An 18,539-nucleotide genomic window follows, 5' to 3' on the forward strand; every position below is an offset into this window, starting at 1 on the left:
AGGAGCACGTGACTATGTTTAGGCTAAGATCCGTATAGTGGATATATTTTAATAAAAAAAAAATGACATACACTCTTATAGAAAGAGAAATCCGCTATAGCATGTAATTCATACTACATGTGCATTGTTCGACCGACAAGGGAAGGTGAGTAAAATTATCCCTATTTACTCATCGTGTGAACCCTTGAGGTAATTTATAATTTACCTCAATTTGTGCCCTATGTTACTTCTGACTATGTTCTTGAGGTGAAATATCAATGTTGCTACTTTAGCATGTTACTAGCGGTCATGAATAGATATGGCTTTATGGGACGTGTCTAGAAAAGTGGATGTTCTGAAATTATCCTATTGTTGTTTTACATCTATCACATGTATTTACTAGTCGACCAGTTATATCGCCTTATGTGGTTGCGGATATAATTGTAAATACATGATGTTTTGAGAATAATCAAGTATAGCCTTTAAGGGATAGGTATACTTGAATTGATGTAAGAAAATATGTCTGGGACACTGTGAGACATCGATTTTATATTTTTTTTGGGGGGCTGTAGCCATTATGTCATTCCTAACAGGTGCATAATTTGAGCTCCCAAGTACAGGTGTACTCACTGGTCTCACGGCTTACTTGCCAGTATGAATTGTTTTGTAAAGTTGATGAATGTTGAATGCCTTAAATTCTTGATAGAACACTATCAAGTCCATCATGTCCGAGTGGGAGATGTTGTACTTTAGCTAGTACGTCCATGATGGGATGCGATTGGAACGCACCGTTTGGCCTTGATAAGCTACGATGGAAAAGCACCTCTTTGAAAGGGTATGAAGGGAGTTGTATAAATGTCTTTGGTAGACAACCGTTGGAATGGTTGTCAGAATGAACATTCAGAATTTCTCTCCATTTTTCTTGTCTTATTTCCATCAAAGAGCAGGCATTCAATTTCATCCTTTACAAGAACGGTTTGCATTTACGCCGTGGAAATTGGGTGCTTTCCTTGTGATTGCATTCAGACCAAAGTGAAGTAATTTTGTTCGTGATTCATCCGCATTTCAACGTTCGTTCTGGGGTTAATTGTTGTTTGCGCATCAAATAAAGGTAAGTCGTCTTCCGCCAACTTGAAATCCAACACTTTGTTTGTTAACTTAGTTACCACTACTGCTCAAAACTCCAAGGTTTGGGGAATGGCGATGGAGAATGATTTTTCTAACTTGTCATTAGCTAGGCAACTGGATCTAAGAATAGACAGCATCGTTCTCCTTTTTTCTTATAGGAGCTAGCTTCTTCTGAACTAGCTCTTGCACTAACATCAGGTTGCATTCGTCTTTTTCTTTTTGGTTTTTCTTCTCTTATATCTGAAATTAATGGATGGAAGCAACTGAACCGCTACGATATTTCTGCCTTCTGGCGGCCTGTTTCCTTCACACGCGCGCGCGCGCACAGAGTATATTCTTATTTTACTTTTCTTAGTTATATATTCTTACGGTCCATTTCTTCGCTATGATCACTTATGGCTTCGATCATTTATATATAACAAATGATCTCCTAAAATCTACGTATGATATACTTTTCTTACGGGTTATTCCACTGTGGGCACGCCAAGTTTTAATAGGCTAACCTCAGAGTCACAAATTTTCAGTGGGTGTAAAAGCCCACAAAATTATGGAGTTGAACTTTGCCCGGGACAATTACGGGAGGACTCTTAAAATTGGTATTGATCTGGTACTCAAGTTCCAAAATTTTCATTTCGTGCATATAAGTTGTTAAATTTATTAATTCTAACCTCGGTTAGCTCTAAGCAGAGGAAAAAGTACGAGGTGACAATTTTCATTAATTTCTTCCTCCAGATGGCAGTTAAAATTTGTCATCGTTAATGCTGAAGTTGTTAGTTGAGCATCGAATTTAATGCTGAAGTTGTTAGTTGAGCATCGAATTTATTGCTGAATTTGTTAGTTGAGCATTGAATTTCAACGGCCGCTCGCCGTCATATTATTTATTGGAATGTCGATGAATAGTGACCAACACACACTCTCTTTATGGCTGGCTCAATAATCGTGCTTTGATGGCGATGAAGTCTTTCTTATAGTCTCTGTGCATAGCTACGTTTCTTCCCTTCATAGCAGGGGCTTTGAAATGTTGGGCTGCGCATAGGCAACAAGTTCCGGCTTGATGGTAAGATCGGTGACGGATTGTTCGGAGAGATCTACCTCGGTGGACTGGTTGCTAATTGATATTTGGCTTTTGCTTTATCCGTTCTGCTCTTAGTTTGATTTTGATTGAAGTTTTTCGTGAATTACTTTCAGGTACTAATATTCAAACGACCAAGGAAGTCACAGTTAAGTTTGTGAGTGGCTCTTTTCTCAGTTGAATTGACCCTTTTCTTTACCTAGTTTTTGTGCGTTTTAGTATATTTTTAGTATTGCCGTAGTCATTGCATTGGTATTTTGTTGATTTAATATTTTGATGCTTTATTTTTACGTTCATTGAGGTGATATGGATTGTGCTTTGTTCCCTTTTTCTCTTGGGTTGTTTGAGTGGCACAGATATTGGTTCACTTGCTACCAGAAAGTCGGCGATGCTAATTTTATATTTAAAAATTATTATCGTTAACAAGTGGAAGCTTTCCTCAGTTTGTGGCTTTCACATGCATGTGCATGTGTATTATATGTTTAGAGTTGTGATGCACGAATTCATGTTGTGTTTCTCGGACAATACGATTAAATGACCAAGTAAGCGTTCCTTTCTCTTTTTAGCTAAAAGCCAAGTAAGCGCGCCTTGTCCCTCGTTGAGAATCGATTTTTTGTCTGAAAGGATACTTATAAGAAAAGATAAAATAATCGATTTTTCGCTTGAGACATGTATGATTTGACCGAGTGAGGGGGTTGGTCGGGAAGCAACTGGGACAATTATGGTATTCTCGTATGATGACATGAAGCTTTGTTTACCAATTAAGTAGGGACCGGTGAGCATCGCACGCACCTTACCAGTGGAGGCGTGGATAGAGAGAAAGCCATCACGAAAGACCTTACGGTCCTGCTTTAGGTGCTTCATGAGGGTGATGTTCCATTTCTTCACAGCTTTGATAATTAGGGGTGAACATGGTTCCATAATAGAATCGAGAACTGAAGAAGGAACTAGTTTAGGTTCAAGAATATGCGGGATAGATTCCAAATTTCAAAAATTAGAAAATCGTTTCCAAAGATAGGTTCTAGATGAAACTTGGAATTTGGAATTTGGTTCTAAGTTCCACTTGGAATTTGACATGAGTTTTCGTATTTTTCTTGTTTTATGTTTTTGTGCAATCTTGTTATATCCTATGAGGTTCAATGATGAGTGTGAAACCCATCTTTTGACGACACATAAAGCAAAGGAATGATTCTGAATTGATGGTACATAAAGTTATTGGCCCATGAGAAAGCAATCTCTTAACGATCTTCGCCCTGATAAACCCATCTTTTGAACGGCACGTAGGGCCAAAAATTTATGCTGAAATATTGCCTTCAGCCCATGCGAAACCAATCTCCTTTTGACGGGACACAAAGCAAAAAGATAATGCTGAGTAATGTGCCACTCCCTACATGCCATCGCCTATATGTAGTTCGCTGCGGAGAGTGGTGATGATGATGATGAGCTCATCGACCCAATCCCCGTATTATTATTGAGCAATTATCATTCTGAGTTATTGTTTTCAGTAGCGGATCATTGGGAGAGGTCTATCCCGGGGGACTGCTCGTAACCTAATACTCGATTTTTCTGCTTTATTCGTTCTGCTTTTAGTTTGATTTTGATTGAAGTTTTTCGTGAATTGTTTTCAGGTACTAACATTTAAACGAACGAGGAAGTCGCAATTAAGTTTGTGAGTTACTAATACTTAGTTTTTGCTTTATATGTTCTACTTTTTCTAGTTTTTATGCATTTTAGTTTTTTTTAGTATTGTTGTAGTCCTTGCAATAGTATTTTCTAAATTTAAAATTTTTATGTACTTTGAGGCGATATGGATTGTGCTTTGTTCCGTTTTTTTACTTGGGTCATTTAAATGACATAAATATTGGTTAGTGGACCTTAGTCAGTCCTAAAACTTTTATGTCCAAGTTCCGAGACTTAAAACTTTAGGAAGATATTCCCTAAGGTGGGGGAAGAAAAATTGCCCCTTAATTAAGGGGCAAAGCGTGTAGACATCGACACATAAAAATAAGGAACGCAATTGTGCAGCCTACCGCCAACATAATGGCGGATAGGCAGCCAAGGCCCCTGTCGGTAGTTTCGGCTACGTACCCTCAATTTGTGGCTTTCACATGCATGCTGTCTATATGGATTGGGCTTTGTTCCCTTTTTTTCACTTGGGCTGTCTGAATGACATAGATATTGGTTCACTTGCTTCCAACAGGCCGGTGGTGCTAAGTCCTATACTCTAGAATGTTTACTATTAACAAGTGGAAGCTTTCCTCGGTTTGTGGCTTTCACATGTATGGGAATATTATCCAAAAAGTTCTAAATTTATTATTTTTTTGTCAATTCAGTCATAAACTTTTAAATTTTGTCAATCCTAAATATTTTCATGCTTTGCCAATTGAGTCTATCTGGTCAATTTTGGCCAGAAATTACGTACGCAAATGCCGACCGTCTCACATGGCACGGCTGACACTGACACGGACAAGCTTCTTGAAGGCGACGTTTCATTTCTTCACAGCTTCCATGGTCGTGCATTTGAGATTTAAATTTCTAGGCATTTGAAGAGCAGCAAGAGTTCATTCGATAGCTAAATAATTTCAATTTCGTTTTCAATTATAGGACGTATTGAAATTTTAGTCATTTGTAATCAAAATTTTTACATGCTTATTAGATGGGTGTAATTTAATAACTGAATTTTGCTCAATTACAACATAGTTGAGGCAAACTGATGATGACAAACTTTTGTTCCGATTTTTCCCCAAACTTGTAAGACAATCCCACTATGAGTAAGCTTTTGACAAATATTTGCTTTAATTTCGACATATTAAACAAGGACCACTACTAACGAAGAAGTCCATGATCAAATAGGTCCACAAATAGACCCACCATGAGCAAGCCTTTACTAAGGGGGCTAAGGCCAAAAGCTTAAGACCCACATGCCGCCCGTCTGTTTCTCTGTAAATACAGGAGTAAGCCATTCCAATACTATGCTTTCTCTATTAGTTCCATACTTTACACGCTCTACTCCCATGTTAATTTAAGCATCGAAGGATTCTTAATGGGCCTTAACCTGGGAACTTCTTTTGTTTGTGGTGTGCAGGCACGATTCACAGAAGAAAAAAATCGAAGCTCATGCTTGTTGCAACTCCAAGAGTAAAAGAATGAACATAATTACCAGCTTAGTACACTTTGAAGAGAAGTCGCCAAGCTTGGAGACCTAATAAAGCTCAAGTCATTCGGAGGGTGATTTTGTTGCATCCGTGGATGTAGAATATGTATTATCAATGCAATACGCAACTTTAAAAGTACTTATTCCTCTTCTTTCTTCTTTGCAACTCACAGGCCTATATGTGCAGAGCTTGTCAACGCATAGAAGGGAATTCTGTGAGTCATTCTCAATCACAAGCTCCACTAGTCATTGTCAAGTAGTGCAATACCAATGGCCGAGGCTGTTGTTTCGTCCGTGGGGCGGGCAGTAGGAAATCTGCTCATCGACGAGGCCAAATTCTTGTTGGGCGTGGAGGGCAGGGTCGAGGACCTGTACAGGGAGCTTAGGCTGATCCGGTGCTTGCTGAGGGATGCGGATGCGAGACGAGAGCACAACGAAGCTGTGGGAGAATGTGTCGCACAACTCCGAGACTTCGCCTATGATGCCGAGGACATCATCGAGAGATACACCCTCAGAGTCGCGCTGAAGAAGGAACAATACATCACCAGAGCGTGTGCTTGCTTCGTGGCGAAGTGCACGTGCGTGGAGGTTCATATGGTGGGGACAGAGATTGAGGACTTAAAATCCAGAATTTCCAATCTTAGAACGAGCATGCTGGCTTTTGGCGTACAACCTGCGAATGAAGGCGACCGCAAATGGGGGAGAGATTTGACGTCGAAACGTACTCATTCCCCTTTCGGGGAAGATTTTGTTGGGAGGGAAGATAGTATTAAGGAGTTGGTGAAGCTGTTGAAGGATGAAAAACAGCAGAGAGTTATTTCTATATGGGGAACGGGTGGTGTGGGTAAAACCTCACTTGCTAGGAAAGTCCTTGCTCAGGATGACGTGAAGAAAAATTTCACTGGTTTCGCTTGGGCTTGCGTATCTCAAGAGTACGACGTGAAAGATATTTTGATGGAAATTCTCCTTAAATTGATCCCTAATCAAAATGAGAGTGTTAAGAATATGATAAATCATGAATTATCTGAAAAACTACAAGGGACCTTGAAAGAAAAGAGTTGTATCGTGGTTCTTGATGATATATGGACCAAAGAGGCATGGGATAGTCTTCAAGATGCACTCCTGGTTGAGAACACAAAAAGCAAGCTATTGATAACAACCCGAAATAGAGATGTAGCTGAGTATATCAATCCTCAAGGGATCCATGAACTTCGATGCTTATCGGACCCAGAGAGTTGGGATTTATTAAAGAAGAAAGCATTCCCTGAAACAAAAGGTGAGACTTCTCTAAAGTTATTAACCTAACATATAGTAGCTTCAAGATATTATATTGCCTGTTTGATTCTAATTTATGGTGCTTCAGTTATCATGGCGGGATTAGTTGTTGAAATTTCTTCTGATGAACCCGGAGTTGGTCAAGATACTGTTGCGGGCCAAACTATATAAGATATCACAAAATAGTTAGAGATAGAGGGACAAAAACCAAGTACTTCATTGCTCAGTTTGTCCTTTCGGAAGCTTAAGCAATTTATGAATGAATAGTTACAATGGAATTCAAATGATCAAAATATCAGAGTATTAGGCAACATAATTTCAATATTTGGGGAATCAAATGCCCCTTTTGTTTCTTAATAGCTAACAATCATACCACTAAACCAAGATCCAAAGCTTTGTTGCTCCTTTCCTCTAGTGAGGTTAAATATCGAAGAGGCTTTTTATAAGGCCAACATAATAAGCAATTTTGATCAGATTTATGAAATAATGTGAAGCCTAGCTATGTTACTTCTTCCATAGGCTTCATCTCAAGTACACCTTTTTTGCATTTGTGCAAAGTTGGCTTGACAATAAAAGTAGGGATTGATAAGGAAAATCGTGAATCATTATGTGGCAAACGAAGATTTCATTAGAATTTGTGCGGGAGATTAGTAGCACATTCAAGTTATGGAAGATCACACTCGAGTTGTCCCTGTGCTGCTTTCATATTTCTTCGTCAAGTAGGTTTATTGTTGCTTTATATTTGCTTGAGTCACTTAATTCAAGCCACAGATAACAAAGACGATACATTCCATTTGTTAACTTAGACTTCTTGATATTCTAGGCATAGGTGGAGGCATATATAGGAGGTTTGTTGTGGTCCCTATTTTCCCCTTACAAAAGCATAAATGAACCACAAATTATAAAGAACTATAGCATCTTACTTATACTTCTAAAAGCACATATTCATCCTTGAAGTAATCTTCTTATTACAGTTGCATCTTCCTATTATTGTTGAGTTGCAATTTGTTGCCTGATATTGTGTAGAAATCACTGAAGATATGAAGAAGTTAGCACATGAACTCCTTATGAAGTGTGAAGGATTGCCCTTGGCTATCATTGTGCTTGGTGGATTGCTGTCCGTCAACAAGTGGAAGACGATTCATGAAAAGATCAATTTGCATTTTAGTGATAAGAACGATGTATCAAAAGTGTTAGCCTTAAGCTATGATGATTTACCATGGCATCTAAAGCCATGCTTCCTCTATTTGGGTAGCTTTCCTGAGGATGCAAAAATCCTTGCAACAAAAGTTCTTTACATGTGGATTGCTGAAGGTTTTGTGTCGCTGAATGCATATGACAAAGAGAGAGAAATTTCAGTGGAAGATGTAGCGGAGCAATATTTAGAGGAGTTGGTTAACAGAGGAATGGTTCAAGTACGATTAAAATTAAGTGGAAAGATCAAAAGCTGCCACCTCCACGACCTGATGCGAGACTTATGCATCTCCAAGGCTCTGCAAGAGAGTTTTCTAAGCATTCATAACATTCAACAGGACAATGAGATGGAGAATTGTTCTGCTTCAATGGCATTAAATGTTGGGTCAAGTTGCAAAATACGAAGACTTTCTCTTAATAGAAATGTGATTCCAAGCTTAAAAGCAAGAGGAAGGACTTTGGTCCACCTTTGAACTCTCATGTCCTTCGAAGGTGTCACATGGGACTCGAAGCAATTTCAACCTATTTTCGACCATTGTATGTTTCTTAGAGTTCTGAAATTGGAGAACCTTAATGTGAAGAGAAGCTTACCTAAATCAATGGGAGACCTAGTCCATTTAAGATTCTTAAGTTTAGCAGGTGGTAGGTTTAACGGCTTGCCACAATCTATGGGGAACATTATATGTATGGAATTCTTGGACCTGCTTGTGGAGACATATGTTAAGGTTTCCATGCCAAATGTGTTGTGGAAGATGAGAAGGTTGAGGTATCTCCGTCTTCCCTACAAATTTGCCATCGAGGAGAAATTCCTTTGGGACCGAAAGAAGTTGCGGTTGGGCACTTTAAAGAATCTACGGACATTAAAAAACTTTAATAGGGAGAATTGTGATGTGAATGATGTAGGCAAGCTTACCAATCTACAAAAACTTACTGTCTTTGACGAGCATGATTCTATCGGGCTAGAGATATTTCCGCAACTTGCTGAATTCAAGTTGAAACATCTTCAATCCTCGTCTTTTTATTTGAAAAAATATAAATCTTTATGGACTGAAGGTGAATTGAGTAAAATGTCAAACTATCCCCATTCCTATAAGCTGTCCTTAGGAGGGAAAATAGAGAAGTTATCGGAACAGGAACATAGAAGTCTTCCCCAACAATTGAGGAAGCTGGTCTTACTATTTTCCCAACTCGAAGAAGATCCGATGCCAATATTGGAGAAATTGGAAAACTTGGTTTTTCTCATGCTGGGAGGTCAGGCTTTCACGGGAAAGGAAATGGTTTGCTCTGCAGGAGGCTTTCCTCAACTCAAGCATTTACTTTTTTGGGCATTACCTCATTTGGAGGAGTGGAAGGCTGAAGGAGCCGTGCCTCATCTTTCTTGATTAGGGATCGCAGAGTGTCCCAAATTGATGGTGGTGCCTTCACATGTCTCTAGATATGACGGTGCGCACGAAATATTCAAGGAGGGGAAGAAGCAGGGCATTTTTTGATGAATTTTCCATGTCTTCTTTCCATCATAAATCATCATTCATTTCGTTTTCCCTCTCATCCCTGAGGACTTGCAAATCAGCAGGGGGTGGAACTGGAATCTGTTGTTTCGCTCGCTATCGAGAGAACTCGGCGACTTTGCTCATGGAAGACTGCAAGGTTCTCCCGAGCGCCATGAGGAGGAGAAGGAGGAAGAGGAGCGAATTCGATGAGTCTCCAAAAGACGGCTGACGAGAGGCATCTGAGGAAATAAGAGTTGTCGCTTGTGGTGTTGGTGTTGAAGTCTTTAACTTTAAGTTTTTTTTATGTGCTTTTAGTTTTTACGTGTCTTCAATAATGTAATAGTGGAGTCCTAGTCAATAGGAAGTGGCTTGTTTTTATAGTTTGTTTCTGCATATGTTCTGGTTAGTGGGGTATGTTAGTGGGTCTTTGTTGTTGCTATTCTGTAGCTATTTTCTTGCTAAGTGGTTTGGATGTTCTGCCTATTTAATAGGCTTATGTTCTGATGAAAAATAACGAGAGTTACAGCAGCATCTCTTATGTGTCTTCTTCTCTTTGATTAAATTTCAACAGTTGGAAGACGTCATCGTGGAAGCTGATGCATTGCAGAGGAGAGGAGATTCGATCGTTTCCATAGTGCTGGTCAGATGTTTGATGAAATGCGGATGTGGAGTAGAAACTAGGGTACATTAATTTGAAATTGGCTTGTTGCTTTCGGTTTGTGCAATTGATTTCTTTGTATATAGAGATAAACGATAATGAGAAATACAACAGCGCATTTTGCATCTCTTAGTCTCCTACATTTTTTTTTTTTTTTTTTTTTTTTGCTTTTATCACTATCCCTGTCTCCTACATGTAAAGGATGCAAGATATAATTTAAAGATTCTTTCATGTGTACTCACATTAGTCTTTCCCTTTGAATGACGGTGATGAAATTGCTGGATGTAGTGAGAAAGCATATGATTATTTGTCCATTGGTGACACACGGCAAATGTTTCTCTTCTCCTGCGACCAAGAACTCGCGGCATATATAAGGAGGTAAATATTATGAGAGGATTTTGGCTTTCTCTACCTGGAATTCTATTCTCGATTTGTGACATCCTGAATTTTCAGTACTGTTTTCAATTGAATAAATCGGGCATTTCATCGACGCGTCTATAGTGCTATTTTCAGAGCCGATCACTCGTGAGATAACTAGACTATCTGGGGAAGTCATTAAGAGATTTTAATGCAATGACTTGAGAATTCGACCAAAAGTCGACTGCTCGAATGTGCTAGTCTGCAAGGGTCATTACCGCATTGTCAAAATTGATCAGAGATCAGGAATAGGTCGATTCGACTGAGATGTGTGATTAGAGTGTGGGTGATTCCACCTGATTTCAATATTCTCGTCGACCGGCACTAGACCGATTTTTCTGTCGTTTTGGGTACCCTGTGTCTATATTTGAAACCTCGAGATTTTCACGACAATCAAGAGTCACCAATGTGTCGAAGATCTATGTTGTGGCTAGAAAACAATCGATCACGGGTCAATTGCACTGAAAATTTCTAAAAGCTACCCGATAGATTAGGACGCGCTAAAATCGTACCAGATTGAAATCAACCGTGAATTTAAACCAGAATTCAGAAATTGGAAGTCTTGTTGTGTCACAAATCATTTTAGGAACGTCGACTCATCTTCAGAAGATTTTTTTGCAAACCGAGTTTTTCGACAAAAAAATCAAAGCATGGTTAATTTGGTTCGGGAAAATTGGTAGGCCCGCTTTTGGTAGCACTTTTGGCATCCAAGATGGTTTTATGGTCAAATAAAAATGTGGAATAAATTTTGGTCACATGGTATGAAATTATGAGCTTCAAATTGGATTGATTGGGTTAGGATTTGAAGGAAATTGGATGAATTTGATGTACAAATGTACCAAATTCGTATGCCAAGGGGTACACCACATTTTGGACCTATTAACAAGCTTGTGGAGGAAGCTTGAGGAGAGAGAGTGGCTGAGGTCATGTGATGTCATGGTGGGGGCAAGAGAGAGGAGGTTTGGACAAGTGTTGAAGGCTAAAGGCCACCAAGGGGAGCCCCCTCTTCATCAGCCCTTCTTCCTCTTTATTTTGTGGCTTTCTCCATTGTAGAGGCCTTGAGGAAGCTCAGCAAAACCAAAGGAGAGCCAAGAAACCAAGCCAACCCCTTCCCCCTTGCCGTCGACCTCATTTCCTCCCTTGTTTTCCTCTCTTCCAGTTTCTGCTCCAGCCGACCTTTCGCCAAAAATCCGAGTAAAAAGTCAACTTCCCAGATGAATCAGCAAACAAGCCACCCATCGCCATGACAAGGACATCCACACCGTTCCAACAAGCCCAACCTCGCCCCGAACGGAGCCGCCGTCCGTCCCATACAGCCGCCGGAGTCCGCCGCTCGCCGGACCGTCTGGAAGCTGCCCGCTTGCACTGTTTCGCGTTTTCTTGCTGTTTCGCTCCATTTCAGCCCTTCCTTTGCCCATTCCATCCACCCACAAGATCCCTAAGACCCCCGGGAGCCACCGGTTGCCAACCACCCGCTCGCTGGAGCTCCGATCGCCTGTTTTTGCCGTTGAAGCCGCTGGTTTCCTCTGTGCAATACGCGGAAACGACAGAATCTTGCAATTTACGTCAACGCGAAATCACCAAAAAAATAAATGAGAAAAATAAGGATACTAGAAATTTACGTGGTTCGGTCCGAGTATTGGTACCTACGTCCACAGGGAGAGCCAGCAGCAAATAATCCACTAAAATATGATAATTAGAGTTTACAATCACTCACACGTTCAAATGTTTCCCACACCTAGTTTTAACCCCAAACCCAAAGTGTTTATAAATAACAACTCACTTGGGTATAAACTCACGGCACAAAATTACTGCACGTTCAAGCTCAAAATCAAACGCCGAAAACAAGAACTTCTTTTCTTGATCGCGTGGGTGGCTTCACTTGACGTTGTGCAGCAGCGGCTCCTCGTAGGCTTTCAGCAACAACACTTTTACGTAAGGCTTCTTTTCCCTTTTGTGTGTGCCCAAAGAGGAAACTTTATTTTATCTTTATTTCCTTGTTTGTAAATCTTCAAGAGTCCAGCAAAACTTTTCTATTACTTGGGAAATCTTTATCAATAAATTCGGTTTAACAAATCATTATCCGAATTCAAACTCGAGACATTAATTTAACAATTCTCCACCTTAACTCGATATTTGAAGCCAAGTTGTAGTGCTCATCATCCATGTTGTTCTCCCAACGCCCCGATGGGCGCTCACTCTCCACAGACGCCAATAGAGCTCAAGCAAAGCTTGAGCTTCGCCAAAGGAACAGACTTTGTCATCATGTTTGCCGGGTTATCTGCTGTAGCAATCTTTTTAACAATAACAATACCCTTAGCTAAGACATCTCGGATGAAGTGGTATCTAATGTTGATATGCTTCGTTCGCTCGTGATAAACTGGATTATACGCCAAATATATCGCACCTTGGTTATCACAGTGTATATCCACACTTTCCTGTTCTAACCCAAAGTTCGAGAGCAAACTTTGTAACCATATCGCCTCTTTGTAACAATGATCAAAGGCAGAAATGGGATATCACTTCCAATGCAGTAGGTAGTTGAAATCTGGCTCTAGCAATGGATGCGAAAATAATTGGGCGGCATCGAGAGCTCAAAGGTGATGCAATCAAAATCCCTTCATACCGCTCAAAACACATCTAGCTAACCCATCAACCACTTCCAAATGAAGAAAGAGCAACATTAAGCATTTCTCTCCACTTCCTTTGAGCTTGTGAAGCTGTAACTCCTGCTACAGAGATGGGGAGGGAGAGAGAGAGAGAGAGAGAGAGAGGCAGGGACGTTGACGTACTTGCAACTGGGGACTGGTGGGGTAGAGAATGAGACGGAGTTTGCAGCCTCCAATCTAAACCTCCCTTTCCTCCTCAATAATTGCTGCAGATGGGATTTGTTGAATCACATCATAGTTTTTCCACAGTGGTCTGCCAAGTCTCTCAAAAGGCAAAAGGTTTTCACAGACTGTGTCACTGAGCACAACTCTTACTTTGGAAAAGTATTCTATCCGATGAACTAATCATCTATGAATCATTTGACTTGTTACATCACGTTACAAAAATGACGTGACATATCTCATCGGTATGAATCCCATCTTATTTGACGGCACTTGAATGTAATGAAAAATCCCACAACTCATCACGACATCAGGTGCATATTCATGTTGTGGCATTGGAGAAAAAGCGTATTCTTGTTGTCCTCCAACTTACATTGAAACCTTGCTTCTCGAGTTTGAAGGTTTTTCGTCTGCAACTCAATAGGTAGGATTATATTATTGGGACAATTGATCAGCTTTAACAGCATCCACCTCCCCATGGCCTGTCCTCAATTCTCCAGCAGCACGACATAGTTCACGGTCATTCAAACCTAGTGGCACTTTTTCTTCTACTGCGTGTTCCCCAATATCAACTAAGTGAGAATCGAATACAAGTGATTTTCGGGTTCCCAGCACTTCATCTTTCCTAAGAAATTTATTTCCTTAGACTTTCCTGCTAGCATCATACGATGGGACCTGAATGATCCAAAGGGGATATAATAATGAGTAGAAACAGGACCTATAAAGAAGGGGTGCTTAGGGCCTTATAACTTTTTTGGGTAGTGAAATGCACTTGAATTAGTGTGATGCTTGGGTCACATAATGAACCATTATCTGAAAAACAAATGAAGTGATTCAAGTTGGCTCAGCAAACAAAGTAGCCAGCCTAGTCTAATTTAAATAACAGTGGCTTAAGGATGAAAACTCCTTAAAAGTGCTTTGGAATGACCTGCCTCCCTAGGGATCCGTGAACTTCAAGCTGCAAAAAACCATCATGGTATTTCTTGGCCTTTCGAGTTACTTGTGTGGCGTACAAAACCTGCCATTCTCCATGACAGGGAAGTGTCAATCTCCAAGTAGGACATGCTCAGTTAAACTAACACAAAAATAATGGAAGGACACCACCCACAAAAGAACATTCACACTCTCATGTTTTTCAGAAACGACTAAAGAAAAACAATGAATCTGTTATTGAATTCGTTATTTCCATAACCTCATGCTAAAAGGAGGCAGTAAATACACAGCAATATCAAGAACGTGGTCGGCTGGTTAATGAAAACTTCATTAGAAAATCTATCAGCAAGTAGAACGAACAACTGGCTAAGTAATGAAAACTTCATAAGAAAATGTAAGCATAAAGGAATATCCTGAGGGATCCATGTAACTCGGTTAATTGCCCTCACCTTTTGCATGAAGTTCTCGTACTTATGAGTCATTATTAAGTACTTAGAGCACAGTGCTAGAGCTAGGAAAATCTCAAGAACATAACTGGTCAAGGTCAATTATGGATTTTCCAAATGAATGGACACACTCACAACTTCTGTGAAGCACAAAGCTGAAAACTCAATAGATAGTTTTGTATTTTCGGTGAAGCTTTTATCTATTATGAAACAAAATCCGACCTGTTACCCCTGATATTCTGGCATCTAATATACTCACCTTTGCCCCATTTTGAGGCATCTGGCCATTTTTTTTCCTTCTGAAAGAGTACTAATGAATACATATTTCAATGCATCACAAACAGAATCGGGTAATTATTGTAGATCATGCAAAACATGAAGAGAAGGGAATCATGCTCCTCAACAGAAAAGAAAGAGATAACATGGATAACAATGATGATTTTCAATTGTCGACTCTCTTTATCTGGTCAAAGAAGAAAGTATTAACATCAAATGAAAACAACGAATTGATTCGTGGCATCTGCAAGTTCAAGGCCTTGCGGAAATCATCCCACATCTCATGAACATCCCTTGGACTTGCATCCTTAAAGCTCCAAATCACAATGTGTTTGCAATATCATTTTGGTGAGTATGGAGTATCACCCAATTACATCAATTGCAGAGCAGCTGAATGATGGGGTCCATGGGATATAAACGATGAGGGAGAAAAACGTTAATAATCTATTGGAAGTTTAAGACTTTAGGCTAGGAGGTAAGGCAAATTACCTTCATATAAAGACTAAACAGGAAAAATAAACTCTTTATAGAACACAAGGAAATGGATCAAATTGAACTGTATTCCAGGTACCTTTTAAAGCAGATTTAACATTACTAACATTATGCCGCTGCTTTTGCATATTAATTTTTGAAGAGAATTGAAACTGTTTCCACACGCATTTAGATCCCTCAAAGATTCAACGTTTGCTTCGTCATGAAGAGGAAAACCAACCAATAAAGGAAGGAAGAGTTGAAATTTTATCCAGCAACAAGATATGTCACGCCCCGAACCTCGAGCGCGCGCACATCGCTTGGTTGTCGATAGAATTTTGCGACGTTCCGAGGACTCATCGCCGACCCTTTTCATTTTATTGCACATGCGGAAGTGAATTCACTAATCCCCTGACAATAACATACATGGGATAGAAAAGCAGGACAACCAGTTTAAAATCAAATACACTTTTATAAACACTTTAAGTTTATACAGAAAGTCTATGTCATAACGAACTACTGAGCCACCTATGCTCCTGACCCTTATGCTTCAAGCTCCTGGCACTTCACACTAGGGACCTGAAAAATGGTTATTCAATAACCAGTGAGATATAAATCTCAGCGAGTTCCACCCCTAAGCCCCGGTTAGTACACCAACTCAACTTAGGGTATCTCTCCAGAACCACACCACAAACAACCAACGACCCACAACTAACAACCAACAATCAATAGTCGGTTCGCATACAACCTTACCTGGTATGCCATACCCTGCACATTATAATTCAGCACGATACACGCAATGCACATGGCCATTAGATGATGAATCTCATCAATCACATATGAGTCGCATCACAAGCAATCTCACCTGGCCATTACCACACCCTGCACATTATCGATTCATGCATGCGTGCCATAAGTAATGTGGTTCACTCATGCATGACCGGAACCATCGATACCATGATTCTCATGCGTTCATGCACATTAGTGCAGTTCAAAAACACAATGCATATACTCAATGCATACAACAATTGAAACGCCTCACTCATCTCAGTCAACCACAAGGGTCCTGATTATAAGACCAAATCGTTATGACACGTCCCATACCGTGCCACGCAATTTCGTCCCATAATCCGGCTCGTCAATATCATTCAACATGTGTTCCAATTGTTATTCATTGCCACTCAATGGCATAGCCTACTCGCAATTTGGCTATCTACTGACATTAATGCCAAGCATCGTCTCCCCCCTTGGAGCACGGCTTCGTCACTACGTCGACGATATTCCCAAAGGAGCATCGATCTAGTCAACCCAGCCTCTACTGCGACCGGCATCAATTGCGCAGGCATCCCATATAGGGGCACGTCCAGCTCAACAGCCCGGGACGGTTTCCTCTTAACCAACACACAACAATTCAATATCGGCCCAGGACACTTTGCATTTCACTCAAATGCCCCGATTAAAATAGTAATCCTGGCATCTTTCATTCGTATTAAAAACATCTGAGAAAGTAGTTGTGCATGGGCACACATTAATTTGAACCAGAAAACTGATACTTTCCTTTTTCAAACCCACTATTCGATATAATATTTAAAATCCATTTTCGGTGTCAAAACCCGACACCCGGGATTTTCTGAATAAATACCAAATTTCCAATCACCACACAATTGCACAATCATCACTCAATTCATGCGGATGTCCATGGATTTACTCATTCATTTCCTTCATAAAATCAACACACATGAATTTTGGACATTTTTCGCATTCTGGATGAACACTGCACGTGAACAGTATTTGTGAATAGTGTCGCGTGAACAGTAATTTTCCAGAATTTAATAAACCATAAATTATATTCAGAAATTAAACAAAACATTAATTAAAACAAACAAACAATTAATTAAGCAAAACAAGCTTAATTAAACACATAAGCACAATTAAGCAAATAAAGCAAGATTAAGCTAAACCAATCTAATCCATCCATCTAACCACCTATCTTAGGGCTAATAAAACTTAATTAAATCTCCTAAGCTAGAATTAAATCTAACTAAACTAACCCTAAGCAAGTTTAGGCACTAATCGAAGGATTAGGAGCTAAACTCACCCGTTATGCGGGTCGGAGGCACCAACGCGGCGGCGACAACGGTGGCTATGCATCGGAACCTCTACAACGATGATCCCAAGGCGGTCCCAAGCTCAACACAGCAACCACAGCCTCTGCTTCTCTTTGAAATTCTAGAAAACAGCTCTGCCGGAGAAGAAAACAAGTTGAACGGCTTGGCCGGAGCTCTAGTGAAGGGGGTGGCCAGCAACTAGCGACACCAGGGGGTCTTGGGAGTCTTGTGGGAGGTTGGGATGGGCAAAGGAACGTTTGGAATGAAAGAAAAAGGCCCGAAAACGCGTAACAGTGCAGATTGCAGGCGGACCGACGAACCGGCGACCAGCGGCTTGCGACAACCGTACAGGACGGCCGGAACGGTCTGTCTCTCCCAATCACGGTGATAGGTGACTTGTTCTCTGATTCATCCGAGAAGACCACTTTTGACTCGATTCTTCACCGAAGGGTCAGCTGGAGCAGAACAGGGCCAGACGAACTGGCAACCGGTGGCTTCACACCGCCGTACGGGACGGCCGAAGAATCGTTCCGGTGAGTGGTTGGGTTCGTAGGGACGGTCTGGGTGTGCTCTTCACGGTGATGGATGGAGCGTTGGCTGGTTCGTCCGGGAAGCCAACAATTAACTCGAATCTTTGGAGGAGGGTCTGCTGGAACAGAAACTGGAGAAGAGGAAAACGAGGAGAGAGGGAGCTTCGTCGAGGGAGAGCCGAATGAGGGGAGAGAGAGAGTGATGTGAGGGTTGTCAAAACCCCTATCAAGCCTTCACATCCTTGCTTCAAGTCCCCATGCCCTAGACCCCACATTCTCTCTCTTCCTTTGCCCTTATCCACACACTTGGGGGTAAAATAGTCATTTCACCTTGCACCAATTTACCAATCTGTCCTTGGGCTGAAATTGGTGGATGGGCCTAAGAAATGGGCTTGGAAATGAATAGTAATGGGCTTGGGAATTAATTGGGCTTGAAATGGCTAGGAATTCACCCATGGGCTTAGAAGATGAATAGTTGGTTTGGCCCAATGGGCTCATTTTCTTGACTTAGGCCCATTTGGTGGCTGTCCCAACTTGGGCCTAAGGCCCACACTGACTTGGCCCGGCCCATGTCCTC

The 18,539-nt window shown here is 40.8% G+C and overlaps 1 protein-coding gene across 12 annotated transcripts; it reads left to right on the forward strand.

Moving 5' to 3' along the window:
* The first annotated feature begins 2,015 nt into the window (after positions 1–2,015).
* LOC104445050 (putative disease resistance protein At1g50180) lies at positions 2,016–10,077 on the forward strand. Of its 12 annotated transcripts, none has more exons than XM_039313209.1 (8): positions 2,016–2,164; positions 2,296–2,336; positions 2,949–3,047; positions 3,808–3,848; positions 5,033–5,133; positions 5,265–5,407; positions 5,507–6,609; positions 7,635–10,077. In XM_039313209.1, the coding sequence occupies exons 7-8, from the start codon at positions 5,604–5,606 to the stop codon at positions 8,273–8,275; spliced, it is 1,647 nt and encodes a 548-aa protein (XP_039169143.1). In that variant the 5' UTR covers positions 2,016–2,164; positions 2,296–2,336; positions 2,949–3,047; positions 3,808–3,848; positions 5,033–5,133; positions 5,265–5,407; positions 5,507–5,603; the 3' UTR covers positions 8,276–10,077. The 12 variants fall into 12 exon arrangements, with proteins under 12 accessions (XP_039169143.1, XP_039169140.1, XP_039169142.1 ...); XM_039313206.1 differs by lacking the exon at positions 2,949–3,047 and adding an exon at positions 4,380–4,458 and having other exon boundaries at positions 2,024–2,164; positions 4,591–5,133; XM_039313208.1 differs by lacking the exon at positions 2,949–3,047 and adding an exon at positions 4,591–4,690 and having other exon boundaries at positions 2,024–2,164.
* Positions 10,078–18,539: the final 8,462 nt, after the last annotated feature.

Source organism: Eucalyptus grandis, chromosome 5 (assembly GCF_016545825.1).
Source record: "Eucalyptus grandis isolate ANBG69807.140 chromosome 5, ASM1654582v1, whole genome shotgun sequence".
NCBI classification, from domain to species: domain Eukaryota; kingdom Viridiplantae; phylum Streptophyta; class Magnoliopsida; order Myrtales; family Myrtaceae; genus Eucalyptus; species Eucalyptus grandis.